Genomic DNA, 21,697 nt, shown 5'->3' with positions numbered 1-21,697 from the left:
ATCAGCGTGAGGTTGAATTTCGTCATTGGGGCGTTGCCCTTTTGTTATGTCTGCGAATGAGAACACCAGGCTGAGTGGTACTCCGAAGGTATATCCAGTGATCCTGCCTAGTCTATCCCAAGATTTTAAACATCGTTGCATTCACGGACACCAGATTGACGCGGCGTCTCCTCGACTAGGTGGGTAATGACTTCAAGCGAAATTTACTGCCCACCGCTGGGGCGATGGTCGTGTAGCGCACAGCGAGGTCGCGTTCCGCAGGCGTGAGTGGAAATGTAGAGTCCCCAGTCAACTTGTGTAGGGCATGGGTCAGATCTACAATTGGTCAGTATAAGAGAGGACACGATGCTATATGGTACAAACCGAGCATCAGGTAGCCAAGACCCCAGACTCTTGCAAACTGAGCAATACCAAGGGTCACGACTTCCCGCTCCAAGCTGTGTGCTTGAGTTGATTCTCCAGGACTACTGGGCAGGAGTGGGCTGAAGTGCATGGCAGCCGGCCCGACCAAGGAGCATACGATGAATGGTGAAGTGTACTCCATATAGTCAGGTGACCAAGCGTTGATGGCTCGGACAACGTCATGGGCATGCTGAACGCACTTGAGCGAGGAAGTGTCTTGATCTTCAGGTATGGATCGGATGCTGCTTGGTGACTGCGAAGCGGGGCTGGCGCCATCGCTTGGAGCACAGAGAGTGAGGGCGCCATAGGTGCGTGCACTGATGATGAAGTCAGCCAATGGTCCTAAGCTTTGGCAACCATTCCTTACCTTTGCAGGATAACGTTTGTGGCAATGATCCAGTTGCTCCTTGCGAAACTGGCATCATTGAATACGAACCTTGGGTTTGTCAATCGGAAGTGCTGAGGCAAGCTGAGACCGAAGCACGTAAGTGAGTTTTCCATCTCGGCTTTAGTCCTTGTACAGACGTCCTTTCGTGTCATCAGGTCGTATGCCAGTGCCATGAGGTAGTTCGCGACAAGAAACCATGCCCGCTCATCTTGGTTCGGTGATCCCTGCAGGCTTTTCCATGCCGTTGCAGGTGTGGATCCCATGGGAGCTGAAGCGACCGGGGTTCCCTCAAACCAGTGTTCATCAGAAGCTGGAAGGAGTACTTGGATCGTATTACGGTCAATTGTGTATGACCGTCTAGCCACAGTTGAGGCAAAAGTGTCAAGCTCCCAAACGGACCACCACGCTCGACGAAGCTCCTCTCTCATGATCCAATCTTCTGTAGAGGTCCACTGTGGGCTGCATGAACCAGACTGGTAGTCAACATCGTCGTCAACGGTGTTGAGACCAAGGTCGTATGCTAGACGGGTGCAAACTCCAGTCAATGTCCAGCCAAACGAGTTGGAATGGTTTGTGTTGTGGTAGAATGCCAGGAGTATGCAGCCCTGTAGATAACGTAGGCTAGGTGCTTCATCACCCTGGAATCGAGTGGCGTCCGCATATATGGATTGCGCCTGCTTGGCGAACTGGTCACCTCTCGTTGTTGGCGGCATATGTTCGAATTGGGGGGATCGTGAGAAGCGGGCAGAAAGACTCATGACACCATTCAAGATCAAGGCTGACTCTAGAGTCACACGTCTGCAGGTTATCTCTTCCTCAATGTCGTCAGGGAGGTACTGATGGTAAAACCTTGGGCGATGGAAGATTGGCAGGAAGGAGGCGACTTTGTCGAAAAAGATGTCAACTCTACCCTCACGTCAGTAGTGATTACTGCAGGCAGACTTCTTTTACCCACAGCTCTTTCAACAACAAGTCTGGCACTATCAATTGGTAACGCTTGGTTTCAGTGTTGACCGTTGCTGACTGATTAGTCGTGAACAATGCACTGCTAGGTGGGGAGCCAGAGTTTTCTCCGTGGCGACTGCCAGACTGCCTACTAGGAACAGCCTCGAGTCCGATGGGCGGAGATGGGCTTTTGTCATTCAGGTATGAAAGATCGTCAGCACTGAAGTTGCCATCGTGAAAGTAGTTGTCTGGAATAATTGGGCTGATACCAATTTGAAATTCCCATGGCATTAGCTCCTGAATACCAGTTTGGGCATCGAGTAACCCTTGGTGAAATGAATCAGGGTGATGCTTGTCGTTCGTCAGGTGCAGAACATTGACGATCTCTCCTCCGCTGCAAGGCTCCGGCGCCGATTGTAGGTCTTCTGGCGGGGACTGGGATGAAAACGGTCCTATGGAAAGGTCTGCTGTGAGTCTTTCTGCGGATAAGCTTGATTGCTTCGCACTATGTAGGTCGGTATTGGTAAGAACCATGAGACGCTCTGGCAAGAACCACCGTCAGCATCAAATCAGGGAGGTGCGAGGCTGGTAGAGATACCAACGGCATCTGCGGGAAGGTCTTTCAGATGAGCTGTGATGTGCTTCTTCCTAGGTCGCAAGTTGGTGTCGTGAATGCGCTCCGGTCGCTTTCTCTTGGTTGGAAAGACACATTGGCTGCCCACTCTCGAACACAATGTGCAAGAGGGTCTTCTCATGTCGCCTAACAACGTCAGTCAGCACAAGGGCCGACCGGATGTATCCCGACAAGCGAGAGGGTAGGTTGTGGTCGGGTGGCGTACATTTGGTCTTCTTCCTGCAAGGGGAGAGTCTCTCTTAGCTCCGCATGTGTGGTAGACGAAGGGGAGGAGAGGTGTGATTGGAGACTTACCTTTTGCATTCTTCGCAAGCCCTATGCGGCCAGGCTGGATACTGGTAAAGAATCTGAACACCAGAGGCGTCCACGGTTGGCTCCGTCGCCGTCATCACGGCGTGCCTTGAAGTGGAGTATTGTCTGGTCTCAGCTTCTTGTCGGGAGGCTCAAGCAGTTGCGGGTACTCCTCGTGTTCATGCGACCGACCGTGGTATGTACACTGATGAAGACGCATAGATGAGCATTCCTGAGCCGAAAGACACTCTCTACGACTTGGAGAGAAAGTTGGGGTTTTGCGGGGGAATATCAGGATAATGGAAAGCTTGTGCAGATGAAGATTTAGTGGCGGAGGCTTAGTGGGTGCTTACACTTCTAGCCATGCTTTTCAGGGTTAGACGTCGAAGCCAGGCGCCATGAAGGCCTAAAGAGCCCTGTGGCGGCTGGCACGGGGTCTACCTGGGGTTCAAGTCCAGCTAATCGAAGCTGCGCATGGGATCAAAGGTGCCGATCTTGCCGTTCTCTTCCCGCACGGCAGATGACTTATACGAGACAAAGGGGCATGTGGGAGCTCCGGTAGAAATCAGAGTGGGCAGTCACATGAGAAGAGTCTAAGCATGCATTTCCCTACCAATATATATCAACATACTTCGTACAAGGCCTCAGCAATGGGAAGCAGCTACACACCAATTCTGCCGTTGCGGTCCAACATGGCTGAAAACGTTACTTACCGCACGCAGCAAATTCAAAATCATAGCCGCACTTGCCCATTCGCGTTCTCCAGCTGAGTTGTCTTCCCATGCTCACTTACCCAACGATTGAAAGCGTTGTTGGTGTCGGCCACCGAGTCAAAAGCCAGCATCTTCTTCTGATACCCCGGATCTGCCCATCCCCACCGGCAAGGCTTGACCCAGTCCACTTCCGCAAGTTCACTGTCCCGAGCTTCCTGCTCCGGACCGTCATGCATGTGAAACATCACTCTGTTCGCTATAGCGCCTTTCACGTTGGTCGTTGTCCTCTTCTTGCGTAGTCCTTCAAACATTGTGAGGACCGAGTTGATATGGGCTTTCTTTTCCTGTTCAGGGATGGCTTCGGTGCTTCGGAGTCGGCCAAGGAGTAGACCCAGGACAAGCCCATCCTCGACCGCCATTGCAGCTCCCTGTGCTTGGTACGGCAAGGTGGGATGACATGCATCACCGAGAACCACCACATTGTTCTGCCTTGTGTTCAGCCAATGGTGATGCTACTTTGGGGCTAGCACTCATACCTTGACCCATGTGCTCAATTCTTCGCGATGGCATAACTTCCACTTCAACACATTGTCATGACACGATATGATCTTCGCAAGACTTGTCATCGATCAGTAAAGAAACCCGCCGATCGACATATGAAACTTACACCGGATCCCAACCTTCGTAGGTCATCCGCATCTCGTCGATGTCACCAAGCGCCGTTCTAGAACCTGGAGGTAGATTGTCCGGACGGCTGCAGTACGTCAGTCGCAATCGTGTACCCACGATGATACCAGACTTACATGAGAACGAGATTGAATGCAGTACAGTCTTTCACCGGATAAAAGACGCTGTGCCTGTCCGGTCCCATCCAATTGTAAGTACATCGGGAGTCGATCAGTTCATTGATGCTGGGATCATTAAAGGCTTCCAGCTGTACCCTTGAAAAGGTTCCTCGATATGCAAGATCTCCAGTAGGAATTGGTGGAGAGGGCTCGCCGAGCACGATGTCTCTGACGCCTGACCACAGGCCTGACCGGATGAAGTCAGTATGGCCTTGCATGGAAGTAATGGTAGGTCGCTTTACCATCTGCACCCACGACTACATCAGCCGTAATGGACTCGCCTGTATGGAGAACGACTTCAGGCCGCTCTGCAGCATAGTTGATGTCGACAACCTCTGCGTTTGTCCGCAGTTGGCCACCAAGTCGGACTGCCTCGTTCAAGAGCACTCGGTGGTAATCTGCTCGATGAATCACGCTGAAAAAGAATCAGCCATTCGGTGCGAGCATAGAAATCGAAAGGGTACTGACAACCACGGCCCATTGAACTCGTCAATCATTTTCTGACCCCCAAGTCTGGTGCACAGGATCTTGCCATCTTTATATCGCTTGAGATGATTTGCCTTCACCTGAATAGCCCCTGCATCTCTGATTTCCTGTTCGAGGCCGAAATGCTGCAAGACGCGTGCTGCATTTGGTGGAATTTGTATCCCGGCGCCAATGGGAGAGATCTCGGGCGCCTTTTCGAGAACAACGACTTCGCATCCACCACGTAAACATGAGATCGCCGCAGCAAGACCACCTGCACTCAATTAGCCGGTGATCTTATGCAATGAAAAAGTAGACGCTCACCAATTCCTGCTCCTACCACCACAATCTGAAAAGGTTGAGAATTCTGTCGCCATTGATCAGCGTCAACACTATCAATCCGGTGTTACTCATACGTTTGCTTCTTCGCCCATCGCTCCTCGAAGATCAGATGTGACTGAATGTGGTATCGATCCGAGCCTTCCGCTTTGAATGCTTTGCGGTAACAGCAGCAGACCGTGGAAGTGGTTTTATAGGGTCCTCTAATTGCAATATGAGACTGCCGGAGGTTATGTACTACTCTTAAAACCCGTGCCTGTTCAAGTTAGGTCATCGCTCAATGTTATCCGTTTCGTACATCTTCCCCACCGGGTCTGGCGGCACTTGTAAAGGAGTCGAGCAAAGTGTGGAGAAGGCGGAATAGCCATTTCCCTTCCCTCGGAACACCGTGCCCTCTTACCGAGTGGCACCTCAACAGTCACCTTATTTTGGAAGGCTACCCAGAACATGCATGCGATTGGGTGGTGAGTCGGCTCACGAAAGTTTGAAGACCGTCTCGCCGTCCATGTGCCTCTCCGTTCCGAAATCATGCGTAGCAGATAATGATGCAGCTGGCTTGGCCATGCAAAAGAGCAGGGGAGGACATCGCCAGACAGATCGTCTGCAAGATCGAGATCTCGTCGAAGTCGTGCCTTGTGAGGCCAATGAACTGAGCCTTTTTGCGACGCGCCCCTGTCGCCGCACTCGGTGACAACACTCGCCACTATGACAGTCAGCGGCATCAGTCATGACGGTAAGCGGGCATAAAGCCTCAACTACGTATGCTTCGGCATTGATCTAACCGAATGGTTCCAGAGATTGAAGATGTTGAGGTCCCAGTGCTCGTGGTCGGGGCTGGTCCCTCTGGAGCCACACTTGCCCTGTTACTCGGACGCCATGGAATCCCCGTTGTGGCAATCTCACGTCATAAAGGAACAGCCAACACTCCCAGAGCGCACATCTTCAATCAGCGTGCCATGGAGGTCCTCAGAGATGCAGGTATCGAGCATCTCGTCAAGCCGATCGCCTCGACAAAGGACGAGATTGCCCATGTGGCATGGCTCCACACTCTAGCTGGAGAGGAGTATGGGCGGGTGTACGCCTGGGGCAACAAACCGAATCTTATAGGCGAATATCTGGCTGCCAGTCCCTGCGAGATGTCCGATCTTCCCCAAAGTGTCCTGGAACCGATCCTAGTCGAGGAGGCCCGAAAACTGGGCGCAGACATTCGTTTCTCCACGGAATTCCTGTCGCACAAGCGGCGCTCGGACGGGCACATCGTCACACGTGTCCGGAATCGTGTCACCTCAGAAGAATACAACATCATCTCGCAGTATCTGGTTGGCGCCGACGGCGCCCGTAGTGCTGTGCTCGCCAGCCTCGACATCCCGATCGATGGGAAACAGCTCGACAATGCTTTCAATGTATACATCAGAGCTGATCTGTCAAGATACTTCGCCATACGGCCTGCCTCGATGGTCTGGATTCTCAACCCAGATGCGCCTGCCTGGTCGTCGCATGGCTCCATTCGGATGGTCAGACCGTGGAGCGAGTTCATCGTCTCGATGCATAACGCCCAGGGAAACTTGAACTTCGAGCCAAACGACGAGGATATCCTGAAGAGATTGCGCCAGATGATTGGTGACGACTCGATTGACATTGATTTGCTGGGGCACTTTCGGTGGACGATCAACGACCAGGTCGCGAGAACATGGCAAAGAGACAACGTGCTATGCATTGGGGATGCTGTGCACAGGCACCCTCCAATCAATGGGCTTGGATCCAATACCTGCATTTCTGATGCTTTCAACCTTGCTTGGAAATTGGCCCACGTCCTGAAAGGCTGGGCGGCTCCTTCGATTCTAGACAGCCTGACCGCCGAAAGGAAACCCGTGGGCGACGGTATCGTCAGGAGAGCCAATGACGGGATGCTAGTGCACAGGAGGTTGTGGGCATTCATGGGTTCGACCGTGGCGGAACGTGCGGTAGTCTCACAAGCATTGCAGTGGGCAACGTCTGATGGGATGCGAACTCGGATGAAGCTTCGGAGCATCATCGAAGAAACGGATGACGAGTTCAATTCTCTGGGGATCCAGATGAACCAGACATATGTGGACTCTCCGCTTACCGTTGTCGAACAAGGAGACAGACCGCCAGACTTGGAAGGTCTGAATGTGATGAAGAAACAAATCGTCTCGACGTTTCCTGGCTTTCACCTACCGCATGTATGGCTCGTCAGAGATGGTCAGACTGCGCGCATCTCGACGTTGGACCTGGCAGGGCATGGAAGTTTTGTCGCCTTCACCGGTATTGGAGGCGAGGGTTGGATAGATGCTGCAAGTGAACTCACCAGCGAAGGTAAAGTGACTGTAAAGGCGTATGGCATCGGCCGAGGATTGGACTTTCTGGACGCATACTGGGATTGGGAGAAGGTTCGAGCGGTCGAGGAAAATGGTCTGGTCCTGGTGCGTCCAGACCATTTCGTTTGCTGGAGGTGCAGTCAGTCATGTCCTAATCCTTCTGGGAAGCTGCGAGAAGTAATGCGCAGGATCCTGGGCCAATGATGACGCATGGGAATGCCAAGTCCAGAGGCACTGTCGCTGTGTACCTCAGGTTCGAGAGATCACGACCACAGGTACATGGTGAGCAATTGTCTAATGCAAAGAGTCGTAATTGCTTACCATCACGGTCGCATGTTGTATCTTCGGAATTATTTCCCTGCTTTCCGACATTTCACCTGTTTGGTGCGATCCATGCGGGGTGTTTACTGGGGGAGGACTTTGGGGCGGTAGACGGTGTTCACCCCAAAAAGGTAATTGCCGTGGTGAGGTGTGCAACGTGCCGTTCTCGGCATCGGCGCAGTTTGAACCCTGCATGGGATGCCGTCGAACGACCATTGCATCCTGAAAGTATTTATTGACACGCTCATTGAACGTGGCGGGGACCTCTCTTGTTGGTTACCTTGGCACAAGTTCTCACAATCAGCGACTTCTAGACCAGTATCGCCATCGTCAACATGCCAATTGCAGTTGATGACCCTAGAGTCCGCCTGCTGAAAACGGCGTTCGTGACATATTATCACAATGACCTGAACAAAGCCACAAAATTTCTGCTAGATTTCGGATTTGAAATAGCTGAACAGAGGGACGATGTGATCTTCTGCAAGGGTTACGGACCAGATCCATACTGTTACGTCGCGAGACGCGCGGAAGGTGGTCACCCAAGGTTTGGCGGTGCAGCCTATCTCGTTGAGTCTGAAGAAGACCTTAAAAAGGCCAGTCGGATACCTGGAGCGTCGACCATCAGCAAGCTAGACGCACCAGGCGGCGGCGTCAGCATCACCTTGACAGATCCAGTGGGACACCAAGTACATCTTGTCCATGGAATCAAGGAGAAGGAGCCAGAGTCGAAAGACCTGCAGAAGCTGGTAGTCAACTATGAAGATGAAAAGCCACGAATTGGCCACTTTCAGAGATTCACGCCGGGTCCAGCTCCAGTCCACAAATGGGGACATTACGGCGTGAGCTACCCTCCAGGAACATACCGGAAAATGGTTGACTGGTACACATCGAATCTGACGCTCGCATTCTCGGATAAGGTGACGATTGGAGGCGAGGAAGCAGTGTCGTTCTTCCACATTGATCGAGGAACAGATTATGTTGACCACCATAGCTTCTACATCAAGCCCGCAAAAGAAGATGAGAAGCCGGATGTGGCACATAGCGCATTCGAAGTTCATGATTTCGATGTTCAGCAACTGTCACATAATTATCTCGAGTCCAAAGGGTACGAGCTGTCTTGGGGCGTCGGGAGGCATGTGCTTGGTAAGTCTGTGAGCTATCCTGCTGTCGAAATTGCTGGCGCTGACAAAACTGTCATCACAGGTAGCCAGATTTTTGACTATTGGTATGATGAGTCTGGTTTCGAAGTCGAGCATTATGCCGATGGAGACTTGGTGAACTGCGAGACCCCAGTCACGGTGCAGGAGAATGGACCCAATACCATGTATGTCTGGGGTCCTCCTAGGCCTGCAACAAGGGTGTGATTTTCAGCTGAAGTCCTGATACTCGGCTACCTGGGTTACTGTGCAGTGGTAATCAAGACGCCCGTACGGAAGGAAGCTGGCAGAGGCGTCGACTGTGATGTGCTGCATGATGTCGCGGTTGAGGATGTGGCGCGTGTCCTTCTGATCATGGGTGAGAGGTGGACTATGTATCATGAGTTTCATAGAGCAATTTACCGAGGCAGTTGCAAGACTGAGCACGAAACCACAACAGCAACGAGGCCTGAAAAGAAGACAATGAGGACTGATGCGTGATCAAGACGTGTCGAGGGTGTGCAAAAGTGCCTTACACGTGACGTCATAGTCTTGTACGTTGAAGCGTAGAGACGCATCTCAGCATTACAGTCAAGCACAACCTGGAAACTGCTTCGTCCTTCAAGCCACCGTCAACCGCCGCAAACAACCTGTTAAACCCACTGCACGAGGCGTGCGAGACTGAGCCTCAATGCTGACCGATGCATGGCTGGTGCTCACAGCCTAGCCTCGCCTCCTTTGTGACTACTGACAATGTTCCAACTGCCGAACAGTGTGATCTCGGCAGCCGCCTGAGAAGCCAGCCATATTAATATCCATTACACGGAATGCCGTGCTTCATCTCGTACATTCCCCGCACTTGGCTCAACGCAAGCGACATGCGTGAGTCTGCCTCCATTTATATCCTAGGAGACTTGGAGAAGGACCCATTGAGAGGTTTGTGTGATAGGGACTTGATATTGGGATGCATACCTGGAGTCCTTCTTCCACTCAGGCACCTACACTCACTGTGGGAGACAACATCCCATCATGGCTGATCTGACAGTTTTTGATTTCTCAACGTGGGCTGTCGCAGCATTGTTCCTGTCCATTTCCTCATGCGTGGCACACATCCTGGTACAAAGATACCGATCCACCCTGAGGTCAACCCCTGGTCCGTTTCTAGCATCTTTCACAAACCTCTGGCGCTTCCTCAAGGTCTACGAAGGCCGCTTCGAGCTTGCATTGCAAGCCGAACACGACAAGCATGGCGATCTCGTCAGGGCTGGCCCGAATTGTGTCAGTGTTGGCGACCCACGAGAAATCAGACAGATCTACGGCATCTCCAGGCTCTTTCAGAAGGTAAGTTCTCATTCATCTACATGGAGTATACCGCGACTCTAAATCTACCCGTCGCAGTCCGACTACTACCGTGTAGCCCAGCCAATACTCAACGGCAAACCCGTGGCGTCCTTGTTCATGATCACCGACGAAGACGCCCACAAAGCAGCCAAACGGCCCATCGCCCACGCCTACGCCATGACAAGCCTTCTCGACTACGAGCCCTTCGTAGACAACACATCCAAAGTCCTCGTTGAACGCCTGACGACCCTATACGCCAATAGCGGCAAGCTCTGCGACTTTGGCGAGTGGCTCCAATGGTACGCCTTCGACGTGATCGGCGAAATGACCATGAGCAAACGTTTCGGCTTCCTCGAACAAGGGAGGGACGTCAACGACATCATCAAAACCCTCAACAACTCAGGCGCCTATACTGCCATCGTCGGCCAGATGCCGTGGCTAGACTACGTGCTCGCCAAGAACCCATACTGGGGCCACCTTTTCTCAAAAGACAAGCTCGGCATCTCCAAATTCGTTCTGGGCTACCTCCAGCCTCGCATCGAGGAAGCCTCACTCCGAAAACAACAGGGCGCCTCAGCCACAAAAGAGAAGAAACCAGTTGAGACCAGGGCAGACTTCTGCGCCAAATTCATCGCGGCCTTCGAAAAATACGCCGGTCAAATTCCGCAGTCACAACTCCTAGGCTGGTCCCTAAGTAACATCAACGCCGGCTCCGACACGACCGCCATCACCCTCCGCGCCATCTTCCACTTCCTCCTTCTGCACCCCGCAACACTCTCGACCCTAGTCTCCGAACTGAAAACGGCCAAACTCAGTGAGATTCCCACGTTCCGCGAAACCAGTAACCTGCCGTACCTTGCGGCAGTGATCAAAGAGTCCCTCCGGCTCCATACGCCCGTAGGCTTGATTCTCGAACGCATCGTGCCCGAAGGCGGCGTCACCTTATGCGGACACTATTTCCCCGCGGGCACTATCGTCGGATGTAACCCGGCCGTCATCCACCAGGATAGTCGCGTCTTTGGTCGACGATATTCTGTGGATGAGTTCCGGCCTGAGCGCTGGCTCGAGGCTGATACAGAAGAACTTGCTGAGATGGAGCGGTGTTTCATGGCGTTTGGTGCGGGAAAGAGGACGTGCATCGGGAAGAATATTAGTCTCTTGGAAGTCCATAAGCTCGTGCCGCTGTTGTTGATGAATTTCAAGGTAAGGCCGGCACACTCCCCGTCGGTATCGACTTTTGTATGTTGCTAACTCCAAATCACAGTTCACATTGGCCGACCCGAACAAGAAATTAATGATTTGGAACACATTCTTCGTGCATCAGAAGGGGCTGGAAGTCTATGTCCAAAAAGCTTGAATCTGGATATCAGGGGGAGACCTAGTCATGAGGTATGATTGTATTTCAGCAAGCCCACGTCGACCGCCCTGACAATGGAACACTGTAGTTGACCACTTAGCAGCGCGCATTTCTGAATCAGGCACAAATTGATCAATCAAGAGTTGATCTGCATTCCAACGATCTCTATGTACAATTCCACCCAATGCCAGCTTTTATTGATCCAACAGGAACCAATACCTGTGCCGTAAGCTGGTTCTGACTACCAGGGATACAGACTTGAAAGTCCCAAGCTCATAATAAAACAACGATACCCTGCGCACCACAAGAGGTTGCAGTAGTTAAACCATTCCACCAACAATGGCATCAAAACCGGTCCGTGTAAACAGCCACAGGCCTCGTAACAAATCGGTTACTTCTCCGTCTCGCATCATCAGGAGTAGCGGATCCGTTACCACTCTCACTGTCTCTTGCCGCACTTTCAGTCCCCAGTCCCCTCGAACCAGCATGCATCTTGGCTTCGAGGAGTGCTAGGGCGTGATCACCCGCAGCTCTTGCCACCTCTGCTTCCCTGAGCAGTCCTCTCCTCGTTATGTCTCTCTCTTCTTCCGGCAGCACAAACCGATGAATCGTACGATGATCCATGACTCTTTCTTCTTCGTCTCCGCCGCCTTCGACCCATGTGCCTTTCCCGCACCTTCCTTTGCGCCTGTACGCGCTGTACTCAACTGTCGGAATGCCTTTCTTGCCACGCCCGCCTCCTGTGCGCTCAAGCAGTTTGCGCGGATCAGGATCGGTTTTGGGCCATTCATAGCCATAGAGCATGCTGTGTCGTTCGCATCGTGGACATTCTCGTCTTGTTTGGTATCCATTAGGCTGAATGAAGAAGCCTAAACACAGTGGATTGTGGCATTGTACCCATCGGTCGTGGGGCTGCGCCAGCAGTTTTCGTGTCAGAATGTAATCTCCAGCGATGCGGATGGTTCCCGTTACAGGATGAACCGTCAATTGAGACACAGTTGTGGTGGTACTGTTTGCTTCGATCGAAGGCAACACTTGACCTTCCAGGATGTCTGATGACTCAGGCTCGTGAACTTTTTTGGTTACGGTCGTTGTAGTAAGAGTCGACACCACATGCGGTACAGAGGCCGCGATGTCGGCGACATCTCTGGGGTCGACGTCGGATGGGTCTTCGCTCATTCTCGTGGAGCTACGACGAACAACGATAGTATCTTCATCTGCCTCAACTTTTGTCGTTTCCACCGTCTCGACCTTGATTGTAACAGCACTGTCTGTGATTGGAGCCTGAATTGTTGGACCAGTGTCTGACCCAGATCCATGACTTGACGGAGATGTAGGAGCTGGGGATATCGGCGCTCGTGCCGAGAATTTGCCTAGTAATCTTGCTGGCATTTTGCTTTCGCGCGGTCCTTTCCTGCCTTTGGCACTAGCTGGGGAGCTCTGCCTAACCCCTTCTGGCCCAGTCATTGTGTTCGGCAAATCCAACTGTACGGGAGTGAGGACGACATTTTCCTGCGTCTCACCCTCCTGCAGCTCTGGCGGACTATCGGGCGGCGACAGGGCAGTGTCTTCTTCCTGCGCATTAGGCGCTACATCTTCGATACTTTCGGTCGTTTGCACAGGATTGGTCGCTTCACTTGGCGGCTCTGAGGTTCCTGGCGGCGTCCACGAATGTTGCAACTTGGAAGGAGATTGTTGTGTCTTCAGATGTTTCAATGCAGGACTGCCAATAGACGATGCTGAAAAGACCTCCGATTCTCTCTTGCGTTTGAGCCCGCGAGATCGAGGTTCCGACTGAGGTTCAGGGGCAGGGGTGGAAGCATGACTATCCGAGCCGAGAATGCCGGTCTTTGATGTCCAACCATTGCGCTCCAGCGTTTCGCAAGTATGGCACAGACAATCGATGTTTGCCGGCCCGAAATAGTCGTCGCCGTAGGAAACAGTGATCTCGTCGCCGATGTCAATGTTCTTCACAGCCACAACCTCCATACCGTCATTGCCCCTGGTCACAAGACGTCCGTTGGCGTCGCAGTCATGGTTGGCGAAACGAGCTGGGCCCAAAAATATTGATGAATTCTTCTTTCGCGCCGAAACAACGATGCTGAAATTACGATTACTAAGATCCAATTCCGCTGATTCTTCGGTAGTGAGTGGCACCAGAGTACCCACGAGATACTTGACCGTGTCTCCTTGTCGTATTCGACGTCGGGCGGTCACAGCGGCCTCGTAAGTGGTAATAGTGTAGCGATTCGTGGTTGAGACTTCCCAAGGGCAATCGGTCTGGTACATCGCAATGTATTTTCGAATGTGGCTGAGGAAATGTTCCTGTTCGGTTCTGGTGCGTAGACCCTTCTTATACCTCTTAAGTCCAGGTAATGCGAGTAAAGCCTTCTCAGCGCCTGGTAGGTCTTTGTCGACAATGACCTTGTGAAGGAGGATTTTGGGCACCTCATCCTCCTTGATGCCACGAACGGGAATGTGCTTGGTTCGGTTCTTCCGTATGCGAGACTTGTAGTATGCCTAAGAGTGTCAACTGTACAGTACTTTCCCCTGATATATCGAGTGCCTCACATTGTCGATCAGAGCGTCCGAGCACACGTCGTCGTGGGCAGCCAACTCGGCGAGAGACAGCCTTTGAGCCTTTTCGGGCTCTTGGGATTTCCGTCGGACCATGGTCGCGTGTGATGACCGCGCTGAGAGTCTCTGTCCCTGGACTCGTGAGGGTGGCCGTCTCACTGGAGACTTCGAAGGGAGGACCGGTGTATGTGCGCGATCGCGTGATCAGGGCTTTTGCCGGACTGAAAATGACAATAATGAGTGGAGGGGGCCGATACTCGAGAAGTCGCAATTTGGGACGCGATTCGAGTTCAGGCCAGCCTGAGGGTGAGAATTATGTAGCAAAAGTGAATGGAGTGCGACATAGCGGTCGCGTGGGCTGGACCTCTCACAGACAAACTCCCGACTTTTTTCGCCCAGCTGAGTGGACGGGCTTCAGCTCGTTGGGTCGAGATGTCCTCAAAGCAAGGGTGAAAGAAGGAATGGAAAGGGAGAGGGGTGACAAGAGAAGACACGGGCTGGATTGGCATCTGGCAGCGGCTGGTGTTGTCATTAGGGCGATGGTTAATTCGGGTCAAAGATTGGCGCAACGATGGGCTGCAGTGCATTCGACTCCACAATATGCGCGGCATCGTTTCTCGATTTTCCTAAAACACCATCACCCATTCGATTCGAGGTTTGAAGAGAGCGATTGGTTTCAACATTATGCTGCTACGATGATACAACTCAAGGTCGGTCTTTCCCGCCGCTTCGTTCAAGCGTCCATCAAACTGACCCCGGGATTAGACGCTGCTGAATTGTATCGACAATTCCGGAGCAGCAATCGTCGAATGTGTTGCGGTGATGAGAAAGAAGACGCAACATGCGCGGATAGGTATGGCTCGAGTCCTACGAGATCTGTGGCATTTGAGAACATTGCTGATAACATTGGCATGTTCAGGTGACAGAATAATCGTCGTTGTGCAGAAACAGAGATCCTTCGGTCCCGACAACCCTGGTGGATCGAGCTTGGGAATTGCCAACAAAGTGCGACGGGGTGATATACGACATGCTGTGGTAGTAAGGGCCAAGAAAGAGCAACAGAGAAAAGATGGAGGTCTGATCAGGTTCGATGACAATGCCTGTGTGCTCATCAACAAGAACGGCGACCCTATTGGCACCCGATTATCGAGTACGTCTTCTGCGTTTGACACACTATCTTGATGACATCTAACGATGATAGGTATGGTGGGAGCCGAGCTACGAGACAAGAAATGGTCCAAGATTTTGTCGCTGGCACCAATGCACATATAAATGATGAGTGGCGGACTATGGTCAGAGTGCGGCGAAGGACACCTGTTTCTGATCCATACCAGGTCAGACGAACAACACCGTGTGCGTCGATATAGGATGCGTGAAATGGTCTCCTCAAAAGGTGACGATATAACCCCAGGCTCTTGCAAAACTGTACAAAACAAGGATAACCAATTTTTGAAAGCCAAAATTCATTTCGCTACGCTAAGTGTTCTCACGAATACCTGCTCCATTGAGAACCGTCTGATGCTGGGTATCTGTAACTCCATGCAATGATCTCTTTTCCCAAAACCCAGCCCATACGTGAAACCCTCATAACCACCAACGCCATGCTCAAACGACGGTATAGACATGATTGCAGGCCGTGCACACGTAGTAGAGTTTCTAACGAAGGTGTTAGCCTGCCGATTGCACTTCTTGAGATATTCGAGCTTACCATTCCCGTGTCCGCACCGCGCTGTTGCGACTGGAAATAAACTGCATCCGTTTCCCTACATCTCGGACATCTTTGACTGGTTCGAGGAAGCTGTGCACAGAAAGAGCAACCTGTCAGCCTGGGTCTATGCAAGACATAGTGAACGAAAGCGACAAGAGCGTGCGATCATCCTTGTGAGAACTCGGACGCCTCAGAGTCCTCAAGAATGTCGTGACCACAGTCGCTGCATCTCAGCTGATTTCCGCAAAGGGTACAGAAACAGGGCATCTTAGAGGAGGCAGAACCCACAGTTGGATCATTTGCAACATCTGTTGTGACTCCAGCCGTCTCTTGCACAGTGGCGCCGAGTTGTTGACGATATGTGCATGCGGAATCATGTGTTGTCATTGCATGGCAAGCCTTGCAGATGTACAGCAGGGTGGAGGTCGCTTTATCTTCTTTGGGGTAGAGCAGGTTCGAACTGCGATGCATATTGTTAGAGGCACGGTTGTGAAGGGGATTCTGGGTAGGGTCACTGACCACTCTTGACAAAATCTGTATGATACTTCGCTTCGCTTGGTCTGCTCCTCGCTCGGAGCCGGTGAGGCCGCTGCAGACATGTTTAGACTAGGCGAAGGACAGGTAGGTAAGAAGGATCTGGGAGATATCGAGCTGGAAGCAGTGGACGATTGTATGGTGGTGTTTGGTCTGGTGCGATGCGGGACACTTTTTGAAAGAGGTCGCGGACGGTATGACGGTAAATGTGGTCTAGTGTTGGGTGCGGAATCAGAATCGCTGGATGCGCCGGTGATCGAGTTGGGGATTTGATATCCAGAAAATTGTGGCGACGCGTTTGTAGACTTTGAACAAAGATGTACTGTACCTAGGTAGTTACCGTACCTGCATCAGTAGAAGGGTGAATTATTTCCGCCCCGCAGCTTTGGTCACCGAAACGCCCAGTCAGGTGCCCCCGGGGTCGCAATTGCGGCGAGATCTTTCGACTCTGCCAGGTTTTGTTTGTGAAGGGTCTTATTCACCGTGGTTACCAGCAACGCCGCGTTTGCATTTCCCTTCCTTATCAACTTTTGCATCCAATCCATTTATCCTAATCCATTCATCCTGAAGTACCAAGTCACCTCCCATCGATCACATTACTATACCCGGAAGTCCCTCGGCAGCATCTGTCTACCCATACTGCAGCCTTGCGCTGACTATAAACAACCGCGACCCCACCTCTTTGCGCCCACCTAAGGTTTCTCGTATCTTCAATCATCGAACACCACGTATACCCACGTATATACCGAAGGATCTAGTAAAAGGAAGAGATCGGACTCGCCGCTAGACCATCGCAAAACCGCAAGAATGGTACAGATTACCCCGAAGATGGAGGTGCAGCCACAGACTAACTTTCGTCAAACAGACCGAGACTGGCCTGCCCTCCGACTGGGAAGTCCGTCACTCCAACTCCAAGAACCTACCCTACTATTTCAATCAGAAGACGCATGAGTCGAGATGGGAACCTCCCGAGGAAGCCGACACGGAGAAACTCAAAATCTACATGGCTCAACATCACAGTTCTGCCAACACTCGAATCGACGGCGGAGGCGGCGAGGGTAAAATCCGCGCAGCGCATCTGTTGGTCAAGCACAAAGACAGTCGTCGGCCGTCTTCGTGGAGAGAGACGAACATCACACGCACCAAGGAGGAAGCAATTGAGATGTTGAAGGGATACGAGGAACAAATCCGCTCTGGCCAGACAACACTCGGCGATCTCGCCGTGTCGGAGTCGGATTGCAGCAGCGCCAGGAAGCGAGGTGACTTGGGATTTTTCGGGAAAGGCCAGATGCAGAAGGAATTTGAAGATACTTCCTTCACCCTGCAGCCAGGTGAGATGAGTGGCGTGGTTGAGACGGCATCTGGGGTTCATCTCATTCAGCGGTAAGCATCGGCCATCGAGCATAATGACATTATACAAAGGCTGATCTGAGGGACGAAGAATCCAATAGAGGACTGCGATCGGAGGGATGCTGGAGAAGACAGCGACGGTGGGTGCTTCAGCCTTGCCAACAGTTTCGTCACGTTCCGGAAGGGTTTACCGTGCGGGTGTGTGACCCGTGCTCCATTCCAGCCCGTGGAGCTCAACAGCAGAATGAGTACAGCCTTATTACATCAAGGAGTGTGGGATCCTCGTATGATCCAGTTGAAATGGAAAGCCTCCCCTCCGCGACAAAGCGAGAAGGGTGAGGAAATCGGCGTCATACTTGTATGGTTTCTTCTGAAACAGCCCCCGAATCGGTCGATTTAGGTGACTTCCGCACCCCGTATCCGAGCCCACATCAGCAAATGTGCCATGAGTGGCAGTTGATGGTATTCTCCGCGATGATTTGCACTGGGATGTTTGAGCGTGGGCTTTTTGATTCGATGTCCGACCGCCCGTGGGAGGGCCTTGAGTCCCTTGAGGCTCGGAGACACACGCGGTTCAATGCTATGGTGAGTTTCGTACGTCACACAGCGGCACGTTGCCTCCAGCCAATGTGCTTTCCTTCCACTAAAACAGGCAATATCGCAGACCCACCGTCTGTGCCCTCCCGGTCCAATCACAGTCCACACTATATTCCCATGGGTGTGCCAGCTGGTGCCAGCCCTCGACAACTATTTCACTCTCCTTATATACCCGCAAACATCCCCAGGCTAAAAACGCCATTCCACACCATCGACTTTTTGTAACACCATTACTTGCCTTCTTCTCTGTCTTCATAAGCAACAAACACCATTTTGACCCTTTCCCAGCTTTGTATTAACAAGTCAAAGCCCTTTCAACAAAGTCACATCTACATCTACGATCCCAACATCTACATTTCAATATCCAACACAATGTCGAGAAGCGACGCTCCTGACGCACTGTTTCTCAACCCACCTCACTCGCACGACCCAAGCAATGTTTCTCACGTCGCCGCATTGCCAATATCAATGCTATCACAACTACCTCAACCTATTCAAGAGAAACTATGGGACTTGCAAGAGTCTACTTCAATCGTCTACGCCTCATACATCAGACTACAGACGCTGCTGGATGAGCGCTTCGATCGTCTTGTTGAGATGCCATTTGGCAAAGGCTCAGCTGACAGCTGTATGTTTTCAATGACGAAATCTATCGGCCAATGCTAACGTGGAACCCAGACTCTGAAGGAGCATTCTTCAACTACGTAAATCATCTTGCGGCTGAACGTCAGTATCTGCTCGAAGATGCTCACCCAGACTGGAAACACAAAGCAACCCGATCAGGCCTACGACAATACGGTGACCTGATGGTGACGTTCCGGGGCAAGGAGATGACGGTGAATGAGTGGTTCTCTCAATTGCAAACGGCGGAAACGTTCTGGATTCAAGCGGCCAAGGAAATGGAGGTACCCGATTTCGAGTCGACCATCCTGGAGTTTCAGTCTCAGACCACCACCCCGATCAGTGAGAGTTCAGACGATGCCGATTCAAACTTTGGTGGAGATGCGGTTCCGACCGGAAGAAAGGCGGTTGACTCTGAGCGACTCGGGTTTGGAGTGTCGAAAGCGCTCGAGGATTTCTGATCGCCGTGAGTGGGAGACACTCACACCATCATGGCTTGGCCTATCACGACACGAGACGTGGCTATATTACACGACAACCAACATTTTTCTGTCACACAAGACTAGAATGTGGTGTGTTTTTCTCATCATAGCGGAGGATATTACATTTTTGGATGACTAGGGAGTACCCCATAACGCGATCATGACAAGATTCCATGTTTGGACAGGAGTTTGAAATACTATAATGCTTGAATCTTTGCCAGACATGGAAGTTTCATAAGGTTATCGATCGACAGGAGCGCAGTGAAGATCCTTACAGCAAACCAGATTTCGACAATTGTTCGACGAAAGTCTAGGCATTTGTGGCCGATTCGATCCGTGGTCTGCTGACTGGCCTGAAGGCTGGTCTGATATCGACACGTGGGTTGGTTGCTGGTGGACAAGGATCTGACGAGAGCCGACTGTGTTACTACAACATTTCATTGTTCTGGGTTTTGGAACACTCCAGACTAAGAGCGTTGCGTTACGAGTTACGCGTAGCCGCGTATGGCTTCGAGTGGCATTGGCATTAATTGGCATGTGAGCGTTTCTACTTTTGTTTGGATAATGAAGATACGAATGGGCGGAGAAGATTCCTCGGATGATGTCGATAAGATATTTTGGTCCCTATGAGTTACAACGTCAAAACTGGAATGTTTCCCAAGATTGTGATCGAGATCAACACCGACGTCGTTATCGTACCATTGGAGATGGCCATCATACCACAGTAACTTTTTAGACTTTCGACAATTCCCTGTTCTTGCATGTTCTTAGCGCTCAAAATAGGCTGAAGCTTGAGCCAACCAGCATTGAATGTCGATACCTGCCAAAGGAGATTTCCTTGACAATCGTGTCTGCCTAAACAACATGCCTCGCTGAAATTCTTGCCGCGAGTATGCGGCATTGGCAATGTGTAACCTGCATTGTGCCTACATACCTTATGCAGTTCAAATCAGAAGCGATGCGGCCGGCAGATGCAAGCATGAAAAAGTTCCTGGGAGGGATGAAGTCGTCTGGGGGGCCTGTTCGCCGTGGAGTTTATCCCGTTACGGACGCTCCCTCCCTCCCAGGCTCCCACATGCTCCAAGCGCTTTTTTGGACCACGGAAAATGACGAAGAGCTGACACGCACGGACCACGCGGACCACACAGGACGCGCAAAAGGCTCGAGCGTTGGCGCACGCACTGCCGCAGCATCTCCTTCCCCCCTCATCTCCTGTGCAAAGCCTGGTAACCACACTTCCCACTTTTTCACTCGGCTGGGGTATCTGGCATGGCCCCGGGATCCTGCATCAAACCTGGCACGAAACCACAACCCTGCCACTCTCTCTGCGCAGACAAGCAACACTTGAGAAGTGCCGTTTTCTATCCTGATGCCTAGTCCCTGCTCAACAACCTGGTAAGGTACGGGACCCTTTGAAACGTTGGGACCAAACGTGCCTGGAGGTTGTCCAACCCCGGAAAACTCGGCTCTTTGCCCAGCAGAGCCGTTGAGTTGACAGCAGCGCGCAGGTTTTGACGGAGATTTTGGTGTGGCACCGTGGATCATTCGAGACCTTCATTCTTGTGTGACGCCATAATTCTATTCATTTCGATGCTAGAGGATAGGTTTCATGGTCAGTTAGACCTCAACCAATCGCCGTCACCGTCGATATTTCCTTCTTTCAACACTCTTAGCCAGTGAGAGCATTTGACGTGCAGTTGGTCAAGTACACCATCATTGGGTCTGAGCCGTGAGTGGCACATTCTTCCGACCTTAAATGCAACCAAACAACATTTCCGCAGCCTGCTTTCGCATACACAAGATTTGTGTGGACGTTGTGCTCGATCGCGGAACCAAAGGTCTAGAGGTTTCTCCACCTGTCGAACCATCGTCACGCCATGTCCTCCGCACATCCTATGTCTCCACAGTCTACACTGGGCGTGATGATCATGCAACAATCGTCTGATGGACACGCACCTAATTGACGACCCATCTTGCCATGTGCGATGGCAGCCTCGAGTTGCGTGGTATGAACCTCCCTGGACAGATATGGCCCTTGTCATTGCTGCTTTTAGAGAACCACTTTTGGCCTGATCTAGCCATCTACTCATAGCCATCTCATGTTCGAACAGTTTTCTGCATCCAAATCTACTCAGTCGAAATGCAGTTGAAATTGGTACCTCAGGCCAACACTCAAGCCCTGAGGGCAGAGAAAGAGGAAGATGATTGGTGCCCACGCACTCGCCACGTCAGGGATGTTGACTGACCGCATGACCGCAGTCAGCCTGACTTCGTGAGACTCTGTCAAAGTAAGCAGCTAAACAACAGGATGA

General features: G+C 51.8%; 10 protein-coding genes across 10 annotated transcripts; 6 read left to right on the top strand and 4 right to left on the bottom strand.

Moving 5' to 3' along the window:
• Positions 1–66: 66 nt before the first annotated feature.
• EDD37DRAFT_374253 (fungal-specific transcription factor domain-containing protein) lies at positions 67–3,151 on the bottom strand. The gene is made up of 9 exons (XM_062812008.1): positions 3,014–3,151; positions 2,664–2,865; positions 2,575–2,588; positions 2,334–2,495; positions 2,242–2,277; positions 1,746–2,187; positions 770–1,696; positions 364–719; positions 67–315 (listed from the first exon to the last, which is right to left on the bottom strand). Exons 2-9 carry the CDS (start codon positions 2,756–2,758, stop codon positions 176–178), a joined length of 2,172 nt encoding a protein of 723 aa, XP_062670919.1. The 5' UTR covers positions 2,759–2,865; positions 3,014–3,151; the 3' UTR covers positions 67–175.
• A 95-nt stretch (positions 3,152–3,246) lies between these two features.
• EDD37DRAFT_680250 (putative salicylate hydroxylase) lies at positions 3,247–5,060 on the bottom strand (the record flags this gene model as incomplete). The annotated part of the gene is made up of 7 exons (XM_062819711.1): positions 3,247–3,858; positions 3,910–3,991; positions 4,041–4,127; positions 4,177–4,405; positions 4,461–4,633; positions 4,687–4,957; positions 5,024–5,060. The coding sequence occupies 7 exons, from the start codon at positions 5,058–5,060 to the stop codon at positions 3,394–3,396; spliced, it is 1,344 nt and encodes a 447-aa protein (XP_062670918.1). The 3' UTR covers positions 3,247–3,393.
• Positions 5,061–5,807: 747 nt separating this feature from the next.
• On the top strand, positions 5,808–7,565 carry EDD37DRAFT_562745 (putative FAD dependent oxidoreductase; the record flags this gene model as incomplete). Its single annotated transcript, XM_062813931.1, has 1 exon — positions 5,808–7,565. The coding sequence occupies one exon, from the start codon at positions 5,808–5,810 to the stop codon at positions 7,563–7,565; it is 1,758 nt and encodes a 585-aa protein (XP_062670917.1).
• A 226-nt stretch (positions 7,566–7,791) lies between these two features.
• Positions 7,792–9,142, top strand: EDD37DRAFT_373850 (Glyoxalase/Bleomycin resistance protein/Dihydroxybiphenyl dioxygenase). The gene is made up of 2 exons (XM_062812004.1): positions 7,792–8,825; positions 8,886–9,142. The coding sequence occupies exons 1-2, from the start codon at positions 8,018–8,020 to the stop codon at positions 9,044–9,046; spliced, it is 969 nt and encodes a 322-aa protein (XP_062670916.1). The 5' UTR covers positions 7,792–8,017; the 3' UTR covers positions 9,047–9,142.
• Positions 9,143–9,622: 480 nt separating this feature from the next.
• EDD37DRAFT_373994 (cytochrome P450) lies at positions 9,623–11,714 on the top strand. The gene is made up of 4 exons (XM_062812005.1): positions 9,623–10,159; positions 10,217–11,362; positions 11,424–11,548; positions 11,605–11,714. The coding sequence occupies exons 1-3, from the start codon at positions 9,848–9,850 to the stop codon at positions 11,514–11,516; spliced, it is 1,551 nt and encodes a 516-aa protein (XP_062670915.1). The 5' UTR covers positions 9,623–9,847; the 3' UTR covers positions 11,517–11,548; positions 11,605–11,714.
• Positions 11,608–14,356, bottom strand: EDD37DRAFT_374014 (histone-lysine N-methyltransferase SUV420H). Its single transcript, XM_062812006.1, has 3 exons — positions 14,274–14,356; positions 14,088–14,209; positions 11,608–14,036 (listed from the first exon to the last, which is right to left on the bottom strand). The coding sequence occupies exons 2-3, from the start codon at positions 14,187–14,189 to the stop codon at positions 11,862–11,864; spliced, it is 2,277 nt and encodes a 758-aa protein (XP_062670914.1). The 5' UTR covers positions 14,190–14,209; positions 14,274–14,356; the 3' UTR covers positions 11,608–11,861.
• EDD37DRAFT_649362 (ribosomal protein L14p/L23e-domain-containing protein) lies at positions 14,330–15,365 on the top strand (the record flags this gene model as incomplete). Its single annotated transcript, XM_062818130.1, has 4 exons — positions 14,330–14,803; positions 14,859–14,946; positions 15,013–15,243; positions 15,295–15,365. The coding sequence occupies 4 exons, from the start codon at positions 14,330–14,332 to the stop codon at positions 15,363–15,365; spliced, it is 864 nt and encodes a 287-aa protein (XP_062670913.1).
• A 194-nt stretch (positions 15,366–15,559) lies between these two features.
• Positions 15,560–16,687, bottom strand: EDD37DRAFT_628668 (putative DNA directed RNA polymerase II 15 kDa subunit). Its single transcript, XM_062816447.1, has 4 exons — positions 16,321–16,687; positions 16,090–16,261; positions 15,802–15,891; positions 15,560–15,749 (listed from the first exon to the last, which is right to left on the bottom strand). Exons 1-4 carry the CDS (start codon positions 16,398–16,400, stop codon positions 15,699–15,701), a joined length of 393 nt encoding a protein of 130 aa, XP_062670912.1. The 5' UTR covers positions 16,401–16,687; the 3' UTR covers positions 15,560–15,698.
• Positions 16,688–17,023: 336 nt separating this feature from the next.
• EDD37DRAFT_373689 (peptidyl-prolyl cis-trans isomerase ssp-1) lies at positions 17,024–17,934 on the top strand. Its single transcript, XM_062811998.1, has 3 exons — positions 17,024–17,145; positions 17,201–17,718; positions 17,777–17,934. The coding sequence occupies exons 1-3, from the start codon at positions 17,143–17,145 to the stop codon at positions 17,784–17,786; spliced, it is 531 nt and encodes a 176-aa protein (XP_062670911.1). The 5' UTR covers positions 17,024–17,142; the 3' UTR covers positions 17,787–17,934.
• Positions 17,935–18,210: 276 nt separating this feature from the next.
• EDD37DRAFT_373736 (uncharacterized protein) lies at positions 18,211–19,495 on the top strand. The gene is made up of 2 exons (XM_062811999.1): positions 18,211–18,910; positions 18,961–19,495. The coding sequence occupies exons 1-2, from the start codon at positions 18,655–18,657 to the stop codon at positions 19,362–19,364; spliced, it is 660 nt and encodes a 219-aa protein (XP_062670910.1). The 5' UTR covers positions 18,211–18,654; the 3' UTR covers positions 19,365–19,495.
• The last annotated feature ends 2,202 nt before the right edge of the window (positions 19,496–21,697 follow it).

The sequence above is a fragment of the Exophiala viscosa genome (assembly GCF_022695815.1).
Source record: "Exophiala viscosa unplaced genomic scaffold EDD37scaffold_4, whole genome shotgun sequence".
In the NCBI taxonomy this organism is placed as follows: domain Eukaryota; kingdom Fungi; phylum Ascomycota; class Eurotiomycetes; order Chaetothyriales; family Herpotrichiellaceae; genus Exophiala; species Exophiala viscosa.
The sequence above is the reverse complement of the archived record's forward strand: the minus strand, read 5'-3'. Positions and strand labels throughout refer to the sequence as shown.

What these genes read in the sequence shown, in the direction of transcription:
- EDD37DRAFT_374253 (XM_062812008.1), bottom strand. Translation starts at nt 2,758, where the DNA reads ATGACGGCGACGGAGCCAACCGTGGACGCCTCTGGTGTTCAGATTCTT. An exon ending in CCTTCCCGCAGATGCCGTTG is followed by an intron (nt 2,278 to 2,333) that starts GTATCTCTACCA and finishes GGTTCTTGCCAG; the next exon opens with AGCGTCTCATGGTTCTTACC. An exon ending in TACCAATACCGACCTACATA is followed by an intron (nt 2,188 to 2,241) that starts GTGCGAAGCAAT and finishes ACCTTTCCATAG; the next exon opens with GACCGTTTTCATCCCAGTCC.
- EDD37DRAFT_373850 (XM_062812004.1), top strand. Translation starts at nt 8,018, where the DNA reads ATGCCAATTGCAGTTGATGACCCTAGAGTCCGCCTGCTGAAAACGGCG. An exon ending in CGTCGGGAGGCATGTGCTTG is followed by an intron (nt 8,826 to 8,885) that starts GTAAGTCTGTGA and finishes CTGTCATCACAG; the next exon opens with GTAGCCAGATTTTTGACTAT.
- EDD37DRAFT_373994 (XM_062812005.1), top strand. Translation starts at nt 9,848, where the DNA reads ATGGCTGATCTGACAGTTTTTGATTTCTCAACGTGGGCTGTCGCAGCA. An exon ending in TCTCCAGGCTCTTTCAGAAG is followed by an intron (nt 10,160 to 10,216) that starts GTAAGTTCTCAT and finishes TACCCGTCGCAG; the next exon opens with TCCGACTACTACCGTGTAGC. An exon ending in TGTTGTTGATGAATTTCAAG is followed by an intron (nt 11,363 to 11,423) that starts GTAAGGCCGGCA and finishes TCCAAATCACAG; the next exon opens with TTCACATTGGCCGACCCGAA.
- EDD37DRAFT_374014 (XM_062812006.1), bottom strand. Translation starts at nt 14,189, where the DNA reads ATGGTCCGACGGAAATCCCAAGAGCCCGAAAAGGCTCAAAGGCTGTCT. An exon ending in CGGACGCTCTGATCGACAAT is followed by an intron (nt 14,037 to 14,087) that starts GTGAGGCACTCG and finishes TGACACTCTTAG; the next exon opens with GCATACTACAAGTCTCGCAT.
- EDD37DRAFT_628668 (XM_062816447.1), bottom strand. Translation starts at nt 16,400, where the DNA reads ATGTCTGCAGCGGCCTCACCGGCTCCGAGCGAGGAGCAGACCAAGCGA. An exon ending in TACAGATTTTGTCAAGAGTG is followed by an intron (nt 16,262 to 16,320) that starts GTCAGTGACCCT and finishes TATGCATCGCAG; the next exon opens with TTCGAACCTGCTCTACCCCA. An exon ending in GCGGTGCGGACACGGGAATG is followed by an intron (nt 15,750 to 15,801) that starts GTAAGCTCGAAT and finishes CACCTTCGTTAG; the next exon opens with AAACTCTACTACGTGTGCAC.
- EDD37DRAFT_373736 (XM_062811999.1), top strand. Translation starts at nt 18,655, where the DNA reads ATGTCGAGAAGCGACGCTCCTGACGCACTGTTTCTCAACCCACCTCAC. An exon ending in CAAAGGCTCAGCTGACAGCT is followed by an intron (nt 18,911 to 18,960) that starts GTATGTTTTCAA and finishes CGTGGAACCCAG; the next exon opens with ACTCTGAAGGAGCATTCTTC.